Source organism: Cebus imitator, unplaced genomic scaffold (genome assembly GCF_001604975.1).
Source record: "Cebus imitator isolate Cc_AM_T3 unplaced genomic scaffold, Cebus_imitator-1.0 Scaffold231, whole genome shotgun sequence".
In the NCBI taxonomy this organism is placed as follows: Eukaryota; Metazoa; Chordata; class Mammalia; order Primates; family Cebidae; genus Cebus; species Cebus imitator.
In genome coordinates, this window is record NW_016107546.1 from 1,029,865 (window position 1) to 1,042,030 (window position 12,166).

At 38.6% G+C, this 12,166-nt stretch overlaps 1 protein-coding gene across 5 annotated transcripts in view; it reads left to right on the forward strand.

The window, feature by feature from the left end:
• The window catches only part of FIG4 (FIG4 phosphoinositide 5-phosphatase), a 134,766-nt gene that overhangs the window by 51,135 nt on the left and 71,465 nt on the right, over window positions 1-12,166 (forward strand). For all 5 annotated transcript variants that reach the window (XR_001816099.2, XM_017497419.2, XM_037727440.1 and 2 more), the window contains 4 exons: window positions 2,128-2,256; window positions 4,843-4,943; window positions 6,494-6,656; window positions 7,054-7,151. Coding sequence is in view for 4 of the 5 variants with exons in the window: in XM_017497419.2 (XP_017352908.1) it covers window positions 2,128-2,256; window positions 4,843-4,943; window positions 6,494-6,656; window positions 7,054-7,151 (491 nt within the window). In the remaining variant the exon portion in view is untranslated. The remainder of the gene's footprint in view (window positions 1-2,127; window positions 2,257-4,842; window positions 4,944-6,493; window positions 6,657-7,053; window positions 7,152-12,166) is intronic.

Genomic DNA, 12,166 nt, shown 5'->3' on the forward strand with positions numbered 1-12,166 from the left:
GTCCCAGAAGACCTGCCCTTGCAGGACTCTCAAAAAGTGGCTGGGTTCTGTTAATGGTTTGCCAGATGTTGTGATCAACTTTAAAAAGGCTTAGGCTGTTACTTAAACTGAATTTATCCCCATCATTTCCTTTGACTCTTGTTAGTTTACTTGATTGATCATCACTTGAGCTAAGGGCACCGTCCCTACTCGCAGATCATCTAGATCACATACATTTGCCGTGGTTCAGACACTCTGGTGGTAACCCATGCCGCTAGAGACAGATAGAGGGCAAGGCAACTAGTGTGTCTGAATATTTGCTGGCAACACTTCTGAATATCACCATTTGTAATACAAAAGCTGAAGTATTACTAAATTTGCCCTACATACTTTCCAAAATCTGAATTTGAATATCTGTTCTGGGATCTGAATTAAGCCTCCTATGCTACTTAATTTTTTGCTATTCCTGGAGCAATTCTACTTGATAGATATGAATAACAGGGTGTATTAGTTTCTTCTTGTTGCTGTGGCAGATTACCTAGCTTAGTTGCTAAAACAACAAATTTATCATCTTACAGAAGGCAGAAGCCCACAGTGGGTCCCAGTGAACTAAAATTAGTGTGTCAGCAGGATTGCATTCCTTTCCGGAGGCTCCGGGGAGAATCAGTTTTCTTGCCCTTTCCATCTTCTAGGGGCTGCATTCATCCCCTGGCTCATGGCTCCCTTCCATCTTTAAAGCCACATTACGTTACCTGAGACTCATACTCCTGTTTTCCTCTCTGACTTACAAGGACCCTGTGATTTTATTGGACCCACTTAGATAATGCAGAATAATTTCCCCATCTCAAGGTCCTGATTAGGTACCTTAACTTCATCTGCAACTTTATTTCTTCTTGCCATGTAATATAACAGTTTGTATTCACAGTTTCTGGTGATTAGCATGCATACATCATTCTCAAAGGTGAGATTATTCTCTTGTCACACAGAGATAAACTGATAAGAAACAGGGACTGAGGGTAGAAGGTATGGGAGAGGGTAGAAGGTATGGGAGTAGGTAGAAAGGAAAACAATAAATTTTTAAAATAATCTTTACTGAATGTCAGGTACTTTGCCTATACTATTTAATCTGAACAATATCTTTGAGGTAAGTAGTATTAACATCGTTTTGTAGTTTAGAAAGTTGAAGTTCAAAGACAGTAAGTAACTTGCCTAAGGTCATAGAGCTGGTAAGTGACGAAAATAGGTCTCCTATTGTTGTCTTTATTATTAATTCTCTTGTATAAGGCATTGAAAGGGCAGAGAAAGTTTAGTTTTTATGAATCAAACCAAGGTGTAGTATAGTGTATAAACAAATACTCTTAACAGATCATGTTTTGAGGAAAAAATGGTCTTGATTAACTGCTATTTAGAAACTTTACAGTCTTTTAAGCTATTATCTTAGAAACATACTTTTAATTTTTCACTTCATGTAAGTTTTATGAAACTCATTGCTATTTAATAAGTTTACGTGGATCTGCTAAAATTATGTTTGATGAAATTAATTTATTCATAGAGAAAAGGCCTAACATAATAATAACTGCCACTTATTAGAAGTATTTGTAATACACCAGTTTTATTCTAGGCCCTTTATGTGCATTATTAATTCATTTCATCCTCATAACAACCATGTGGTACAGGTGAGGAAGCAGAGGTGCTACGCTCTTGGTAAATAACACTCTTGATCATGCCTGTCACCCTGCTGATGAGAAGCAGAGCCAGGATTTGGATCCAGGAACTTTAACTTCTCAGCCATGTGCTCAACTGCTACTTCCTGCTGCCTCTTGACTTTATTTATATATTTGTAAGATGTCCTGAATTTCCTTCTCGTTTTCTTTTCTCTCAAGAACTGTCACAAGTCAGAAAATGCCTTTCGTGGGAGTCAGATTCTTCACAGAATCCACACAATGTTCTGGACATGATGGGAATGATATCCGCCGAAAATGGCAATGCTGTTAGCCAGGCATCTTACTTTGAAGTTAAAAACAGCAGCTGACTTAAAAATGAGTTGGATGTCAGCCCATTTCCATATCTTTCTGATACCAACTTTTTTTTTTATTGATACAAAATATTTTATGTATTTATGGACTGATACAGACTTTTATTTTTCAGGGGTATTTGGGATCTGTAGTGAGCCTTATATGAAATATGTGTGGAACGGCGAACTTCTGGATATAATAAAAAATGCCGTGCATCGTGACTGGCTTTTGTATATTATTCATGGGTTCTGTGGGCAGTCAAGTATCCTTTTTGAAAAAAATGTAAAATACATATTACTAAGCTTATGATGTGTCAATTTGTAGACAGCTACTATGAATTATATGATTATAATACCATTCTCTGCACCCCAACAGGAAAACCTGCCCATGATACTATGTAGTAGAACTACAAAGAAGAATGCTATTTGAATAAGCCTGTTAAATACACAGAAAGATGAAAAAATAACAAGGAAGAAAATGCTATGTGATACAGGTTTTAAGTGTCATGCGTATCTGGGAGAAGGAGCAGAATTACTGATAGTTGGAGAGGATGCGACAGGCCCATGGGAATAGTTGAACTTGGCCTGGGCCCTAAACAAAAGTCAGGCCTTAGCAGAGAAAGAGATCACAGCCTGGGAAACACTGTGTGTGTAGAGGTGGAAACACACGGGAGTGTTCTCATGGCATAAAACTCCCGGGAGGCAGCATATAGCGGGAAGGAGATTGGTATGTGGGAGTCAGATTGACAGTCACCAGATTGCCTTGGTGGTCAAGCTGAGGACTCTGGGTTTGATGCTAGAATTTTGGAAAGGTTTTGTGCAGGAGAGTGACACGTGCAAAGTAGTATTTAGGACGCTTGAGTTGTCAGCCATTTTCAAGCTGGATTAAGTAAAATGAAGCCAGAACACAGGACATGAGTTAGGGAAAGATTGCAGTAGTCCAGGCAAGGGGGCAAAATAGATTAAAGAAGTAGCTTCAGCTTTGGGTTAAGCTGATGAGTTCAATTTTATAAAGACTTTTATTTCCTTCAGTAGCTTCATCTCATTAATTTGTAGCTACTTTGAACCCTTTTAATAAAGTGCAATTATGGGGTTTAAGAAGGCAGCATGTACCATCTAAAAGTGGTGTTTAGATTTTTCCTATTACTTTTTGAGATAACGTAGGGCATTTTTGCATTCGGCATGTTTTCTAGTGTGTTAGGCTTTTAAAAATATACTGAAACCTTTAAAGGAGTGGTTGATCTGAGACCATTAAGTGAGTGAATGTGACTGACCATCATTATGTGTTCTTGCACCAGGAGCATTTAAGAGGAGTGGTACCAAGGGCACAGCAGGCAAGGTTAGCCTTGAAGAACAGCAGGGCTGCCTTCTGTGAGGGGGATGAAAAGCTAGGTAAAAGCACAGAGGGATTTTGAAACGAAGTTGAGTGAGATTTATGTGCTACACTTGAAAATCAGGCTCATGACTTTATAATCACTTTTAACCAGTGAGTGGTATTATCTGGTTGATCATTACTGCATAATGAGATTTGATCCTGTATTACTTTTGGCTCTTTCCAAAAGTAAATTCTACTTGGGAAGAACACAGCTTTTTTACCACCAGGGATACCAAAGAGAATGTGCTACACTTTCTAAAGGTAGTTCCTAAAAGATAGTTCTGTTTTTTATTTCCAAGAGCTAACTTGGGGCCTGACACATATTAAACATAATAAATGTTTGTTTTTAAAAATAGCACCATCATAGATGATCATTTTAAAGCTCATAAATTTAAACAATGAATCTAGTCTCCTGGTTATCAAGCATTTAATGAATTCTGGAAGTCTGTGTGATTATAAAAATAGAAGCCATTTAATGAATACTACAGGCCAGGCACTAGTAGTACACACATTACTTCACCTAGTCCACCTTTAGTTACTTTATTGTTACATTCCATTTTACCGAAGATGAGACTTGGCTCAGAAAATTAAGGTGATTAACTAAGAAGCTATATGTTGGTTAAGCAGTTCACAATAAATCATTCAGCATTCAGGATTTGCAGGTAGGTGACAGATTTTGACTGCTTTTAGAATCTTATACTCAGTTTATCCTTTCAGTATTATATGTTATATACTGCTTCATAATTTAAACAACCTATTAAAATTTCACATGTTCTCTTTGCAAGGTGTATGATCTCGGAAGACTAAGTAAGGTGTATCAGTCCATTCTCACACAGCTATGAAGAACTATCTGAGACTGGGTAATTTATGAAAAAAGAGGTTTAATTGACTATAGGCTTAACAGGAAGCATGACTGGGAGGCTTTAGGAAACTTACAATCATGGTGGAAGGTGAAGGGCAAGCACACACAATGGCAGAGCAGGAGAGAGAGTGAAAAGGGAAGTGCCACACACTTTCAGACAACCAGATCTCGTGAGAACTCACTATCACAAAAACAGGAAGGGGGAAGTCTGCCTCCATCATTCAGTCACTTCCCGTCAGGCCCCTCCTCTGACACTTGGAGATTACAATTCAAAATGAGATTTGGCTGGGGACACAGAACCAAACCATATCAAAAGGGTTAGTTATACTTGTTTATATCCTTTACTAGGCCAGTAACCCTACAGCTGATCACCATTTCCTCTGAAATTTATAGAAAGGACTCCTTAGGCAAGTTGGATATTGCCTTCCCTTTGTAGCTGCACCCCAATTCTGAAGAACCATTAGACCCAGTGCTGTTGCATTCTCAGGTGGACCTTTTGGTGTTCTTTAAGCCATTGGACAAGCTGTATCTAAATGTGTATTTAAGGTATAATGACCCTCTTGGTCTTATGTGACAGTCATGAATGCTAAACACCTTAACTTGATTTCCAAGAGCTGTTGATCTATGGACGACCAGTGTATGTCACTCTAATAGCTAGAAGATCCAGTAAATTTGCTGGTACCCGTTTTCTTAAAAGAGGTGCAAACTGTGAGGTAAGATGACAAATAGTATCTTCACTGACCTTTTAACCTTTTATATTAGCTTTGCTGATGTAGAAGTACAGTGAAATTTTAAAAAGTGGAATTTTTTACTTTAGGATATTATTAAGAGAATACAGTTACCCTTCAGAGTCAACAAGGGATTGGTTCTAGGAACCCCCTTCCCATCCAAAACCCACAGATGCTGAAGTCCCTTATATAATATGGCCTAGTATTTGCATATAACCTATGTACATTCACCTGTATACCTTAAATCATCTCTAGATTACTTCTAATATCTAATAAGTAAATGCTAGGCAAATAGTTGTAATACTGTATTGTTAAGGGAATAATGACAATAAAAAAGGTCTGCACATGTTCAGTTCAAATACAACCATCTTAGCCCTAACTATATTTCCTATATGAGATTGGTTGAATCTGTGGAGGGAACCCATGGATGTGGGGGCCTGACAATTATTAATACTTCAGTGCATCTGAAACATGTGAGAAGTAAGACTAATATACAGATGTTCTGAAAAGTCAGCTGTCTTATAGTTATGCAGTGCTTTGAGGAATTATAAAATGTCTAATGTTTAGAAGGCGAGCCATTTCTATAATATATGAAATGTAGTACATGTTTAATGTAGAAACAAAAATAGCAAAGCACCTCCACCCAAGGAATAAGTAGAAGGCAGCACTTGTCACAAGAAGTTTATTCTTGATAAGAAGACAAAGTGGAGCAAGGTACGGAAACCCTTTGTCCTCTTTGCTTTTTTCGCCTAGCCTCCTTTCTCTGTTCACTGCTAGAAAATAACAACAGCAAAAAATGCACCCATCCTTCCATTAGCTATGTCCTCTCCTTTGAGTGTTCCATCTCTGTTTGCAATAGACAAGTTGAGTCTTTAGCAGATGTGTGATTCGGTAGACAGATTGAGTGAGGCATTGGGTTTTGATCCCAGCTTAAAATAGCAACATTGTTTTTAAAATTATATCAACAATGAAAATTGTTATAGGTGGTGCTTTAAAATATCAGAATTTTGCAGCTAGATTATTTGCTTTTGAATATTCAAAGGATAATCAAGCGGACATTATTACTGCCTCTAAAATTATTCTTTGTTATGTCCTTATATACTTCTATAAGTACCTGAAAACCCTATTTTTTTCCTTTTGTCCATCAGGCATTATTTGAATCTCAACTCTTTTGTCCTTTCATTTCACTTTGGTCTTCAGAATTGAATTTTGATATTCTTCTAGTCTTTCTCACCTCTTGTATAATTTCATGTAATTGTCTTTTCTTTCCCTCACTCCCATTTATTTAAACCAGCCGTTTTCTATCTGACTTGTATTATTAGAGATTTGGGTTTTTTTTCTAGTCTATTCTTTGATACTTTTAATTGCCTTCTTTATTATATTTTAATGGTTGCTTTTCTAATGTGCATATTGAACATTGATCAATATTGACCTCTCAAGACTTTCAAAGAATAGGAATTATAACTTCATTGAAATTTATATCATTAAATATTTCCAACAACATAAAATATCTTTCAATGCATCTTTCTTTTCAGGGTGATGTTGCAAATGAAGTGGAGACCGAGCAAATACTCTGCGATGCTTCTGTGATGTCTTTCACTGCAGGAAGTTATTCTTCTTACGTGCAAGTTAGAGGATCTGTGCCCTTATACTGGTCTCAGGACATTTCAACTATGATGCCTAAACCACCTATTACATGTGTGTAGAGCCAAGTTTTTAATAATAACTCTTCTGTCCTCACATTTAGAGATAGTAAACTGCTGTTGCAGAGATCTATAAATGCTTAGGTTTTCACAAGGTTTTAGTTCTAGAAGGTAGATAATTTAGAAGAGGAATTTCTGTTATTATGCAGTAAATGTATATTTAATTTTGGCTGTTAGAAAACTGTTTTTATGTTGCTTCAGAAACATACGAATCATTCAAATGTAATAAATACATGATGAATAAGTGTCTAGTGAGCGCCTTAGGAAGGATTTGGAAAGTGAAACTATTGAAAGATTAGTTGAATTGCATTTCTTTAAAACAACGCGATGCATTTTTTATTTTTGCTTTGCAATTTTCACTCAGGTGTTTCTTCATCTTTTTTTCTTCTCAGTGGATCAGGCAGATCCATTTGCACATGTGGCTGCCCTTCACTTTGACCAGATGTTTCAGAGGTTTGGTTCTCCCATCATCATATTGAATTTAGTGAAGGTATGATGTGCTCATCTGTTTGGTTATGAGATTCAGACACTCTGGGAAGCATCTTCCTCAACACAGAGGGGGTTAACAAGTTGTGCTTTCTCTCTATCCAGTGCAGAGATGTGCAGATTATTATGCCAGGACAGCTCATTGTGTCTGAGCTGAATCACTTTTCTTCAGCCTCAGATTCCATGTGGTCTCTGCTCTGCATGCCTGAAAAAAAATCAGTAGTACGTCTCCAAGGGAGTAGAATGATTCATTCAGTGTATCAGGAAATCATTGTGTCCTGATTTCCTTGTGTGAATTAGATGTAGGTGAAATTTCTGCCTTAGTTTCCAGGACAACTTGGAGAAGGAAGAATAAAAATCAAACTGCTACTGCCTCACCTTGATACAGTCAGCTCTCCTGAAAATTCATATGCTCTTCTGGGCAAATTATTATATAGTAATAGGATCAAAAGGCTAGATTCATAAACTGGGGTACTGTTGTGGCTCAAGGATCAGGTGGGCATGGGAGAAGCCTAGACAAGATGGTATAAGCCTCATAGCTCTCTTCTTTCTTGGCAGAGTACCCTGACTGGTCAACATATCTCTCTATATGTGAATAGGCATATGGGTCAAAGGCCGTGGTTAGAAGTAAGGGAGACTACACAATAAGTTTTACCAGCATGTGTTGCAGCTAAGTGAATTTAAAGACTCTCGGTCAGCAGCCAAGAAGACCCTGAGAGTATGAAAAGCAAGGGCATTGTTATATTACATGCTCATGGTAGTGCCCAACAATTTAGTAATATCTGAGGTTATTCTGAGAGGTTGGTTAATGAATGTAAATCAATTTACTAAAAATCCAAGGAACCCTGTGACCCTATGTCCATTTAGTCAGTCATTTAACAAGTATTTTTGAGAGTTTCCTATGTGCCAAGGCAGTTCTAGAAACAGCTCCTGCCTGGAGCTAACAGCCTATTGGGGGAGATGGTGAGGTAATACAGAGGCATCAATACAAGGTAAATGGTGCAATAAGAGCTTATAATGGACAGAATTCTTCCCTGAGCATGGGATGAGTTAGCATCAACCTGAAGGAAGAGGCATTAACCAGGTCAAGGGGAAAGAGTAGTATTCAACTAAAAGCACAGCATGTACAAAGGTCCTAGGACAGGAGGGAATGTGGTGAGTTGGAGGAAGAAAAGGGGGTTCTCTGTAGTTGGGGCCCAGAGAGGGTGAGGACGAGATGCTTATTGTGAGATGAGGCTAAAGAGATGGTTATGGCCAGACCACCCAGAGCACTGTAGGGTGTGTTAATGAGCCTGGTCTTATTACTCAGAGTAATGGAAAGTCATTAAGAGTCTTGCGTGGTTGAGAGGATCGTTGTCAGATTTATGTTTCGAAAAGATTACTGTGACCTCAACATAGAAAACAGATGGATCAGTACAAGGCTAAAGTCAATGCTGGAAGACCAGATAGGAGGCTGTTATAATTGTCCAGAAAAGAGGTGATTATGCCTTAAACCAGGGCGGTGTGGTGGAGATGCAAAGAAGTGGACAGTCAGACTTGGTGATGGGCTGGATTTGAAATGACAGAGTAGGGGTTGTCAGGTGCAATTCCCAGATTTTTTGCTTACTCAGGTGGGTGGATGGCGATGCCATTCACCAAAATACAGAACACTGACTGGGTTTTTAGGGGGAAGATCATGAGTGCAGCTTGGACATGCTGAGTGAGGTTTGAGGTACGCTTGAGTCCTCTAAAAGGTGGTAAAACCAGGGCGTGGTTCAGGAGCTCAGAGGAGAGGTCTGAGCCCAGATGTGGTTTTGTAACTCTGTGTACAGGTCACATTTGAAGGCATGGGCATGGATGAGATGCCCATGTGGAGAGTATGAAGTGAGAAGGGGAAACCTCAGACCCAGTCTTGGGGGGGATCTTCAACTCTTAATGCTGAGTTAGAGTGGCTGAATCTCTAAAGGAGTCAGAGAAAAAAATAGCCAGAGGAGTAGGAAGAAAACCAGGAAGTACTGTGTTAGGAATGCCAAGAGAAAATGTGTTTCATGATGAAGGAAGTAAATGATCAGCAACATCAAATGCTGAGGGGTCAAGTAAGATGAGAATGGAAAGACTGTCCATTGGTGTTAGCATCATGGAGGGCACTGATTGAAGTGGACTGAGTGTGGGGTAACAGTGAGAAAGTGGGGGCAGTGAGTGTTGTACTTTCCCCCAATAGGACTACCCAGTGAAAGGTGGCATTTTAATTTTTTTTAAAAGAGATCATATCGATATGTTTAAAAGCCTATGGGGAGGATGCATTTGAAGGGGAGAGTTGTACAACACAGGAGAGAAAAGGAATGAACAGTGATTTCATATACTTAAGAAAGTAGGAAATGATGAAATCTGAAGCATGCATGATAGAATTATTTTATTTTTGAGGCAGGGTCGTGCTCTGTCACATAGGCTGGAGTGCAGTGGCAAGATCATAGCTTACTGTAACCTTGAACTACTGGCCTCAAGTGATCCTCCCACCTCAGCTCCCAAGGTCCTGGGATTACAGTCATGAATCATGGCACCTGGCTGTAATTATTTTAATGGAGAGAGAGAGAGAATAGTAAGGGTTCGGGCGTGTGTTTATTTGTGGGCACGCACACTCCATTCTGATGGCTTTAATTTCTCTTTAAGGTAGAAGGAATGATCATCTGCTGAGAGTGGAGATTTGAAGGCAGTGGGGAAGGTTTAAGTCTTGTGTACGTGGGAGGGCAAATTGACTAAAAACCTCCAGGAAGTACCAAGAGCCAATTTCAAGTTGGTGATCATGATTTCTTAAATGGAACCATTTTGCTTTTGCCTGCCTTCTTCCAGCAGGGCTTGTGAATGAGTATAAGCACAGGTAAAATAATAATTGGGTTTATTTAGTTTCATCAGACAGGTGTGACATAAAGACAGGATCAAAGGCATTTTGGATTTTGGCAATACTGTGATTGAAGTAGACCATGAAATCTGTGCTGAGTTAGGAGAGAGCTTCAAGAACAGGGCTGCTAGAGAAAGTGGAGATGTCAGTGGATTGCAGTGCTCACAAAGTGGGGGTATTTAAAGCAAGCATTCTGGAAATAAAAGAGGTTGTGGATAAGAAATGTTGAAGAAAGAGCAGTACCTGTGATAATGAATTGGTCTAAGATGTGAGAGTGAGAATGGGATTTTAGAGTAGAAAAGGATGTGAGGATGTGAAGGTACTGAAGGTCGCCCAGTGTATTAGTCCGTTTTCACACTGCTAATAAAGACATACCTGAGCCTGGGTAATTTTATAAAGCAAAAGAGGTTTAATGGACTCACAGTTCCACGTGGCTGGGGAGGCCTCACAATCCTATCGGAAAGCAGCAAAAGACACATCTTACGTGGCAGCAGACAAGAGAGAATGAGAGCCAAGTGAAAAGAGAAACCCCTTATAAAATCATCAGATCGGATGAGACTTATTCACTACCACAAGAACAGTATGGGAGAACCACCTGCATGATTCAATTATCTCCCACCAGGTCCCTTCCACAACACATGGGAATTATGGGAGCTACAATTCAAGATGAGATTTGGGTGGGAACACAGCCAAACCATATCACCCAGGATGAGGCAAAGCTTGGGGTGGGGAGGAGACAGTTCCCAGGAGAGGACTGTATAACTACATGCATGGTTTCAAAGGAGCTGTGTGTGTGTGTGTGTGTGTGTGTTTTGTGTGTGGAGGAATATGTCCCCAAACTGACAGTTGGGGGAGAAGAGTGGAACAGTGAGGCATTCGGCTTCATTTATTTCCATGTTGCTCTTTGTAATTGCATCCCACTAGGGACTGACTTTGTAAAATAAATCACTCGGATATTAGAGACATAATTTTCTAGACATTTTATTTTAATTCAGAAGTTTCATATTCATGTCTCTGCATATCAACACAGAATAATATAAGGTGGATAATCTCTAACCTCGGCCTAGTATTAAACAGTAGCTGTAGTATATATAATTAAAAATTTAAAGTAGGAAAACTTTAGTGAAAATGCTCATGGACACTTTTCCAGTAAATTTATAGAAAATAAGATATTGTTAGTATAGAAATAAGTTATTGCCAAAGTATGAAATTATAAAGTGTTACTGGATTAGAAACCTAGATTTAAATTAGTGGATTTTGGCAGGGCATGATCCTGCCTCAAAAAATAAAATAAAAATAAGTTCATGTTTTACAGAGTCCATATAGTATGATTGAAAAGCTGTCATTAAATGGAGATTCAAGTCTACAATGCTTGAAATAATTCTCTAATAATTGTGTACACAAAAATACTATTATATACACGTGATTATAATGTATTCTTTGCCAGACATTTCACATGTACATTTATTTTTTCATGTATTTAAAGGCCAGTGGATTTTAAAGTTGTACTTGTTTATTGTTCCATTGCAATAAAAATTCTGACAATAACTCAAAGTTAGCTATGGAAATAGTTTGGAGATTAAATTGCTGTTTCATGGAATAGAAAAATATTTTGTTGTTTATGGCAGTAGTTATTTTATTCATAATATTAAAGAAATTGTTTATTCAGGTCACTTGGAAGAGACCTTATTAACTGTGATTAAAGGTCCAAAGAATACATGTGTGTATAGAATGATACCTGGGGGATACTCACTCTTCATTCTACTACCATGTGAAGAGTTAATAAACTGAAATGCTTTTCATGATTTAATTTCTCTTTTATCCTGTTTTGTGAATTTTTTCTCAGTTGTGAAAGTTTGAGGCACTGGTTGAAAGAGAGTTCGCAGCAATCCATGTACCTTCAGTGCTGCCACTGTATCAACAGGAGACCAAACTAGGATCAAGTATAAACTGTACAGTAGAGGTTTTTAATCTGTGGCCCATGGATGGCTGTTAGGGGGATCTCAGAACCCTTTGAAATGATATGCAGCTGGATGTGGTGGCTCATGTCTCTAATCCCAGTGACTTGGGAAGCTGAGGTGGGAGGCTCACATGGGGCCAGGAATCTGAGACCAGCCTGAGCAGCACAGGAGACTCAATCT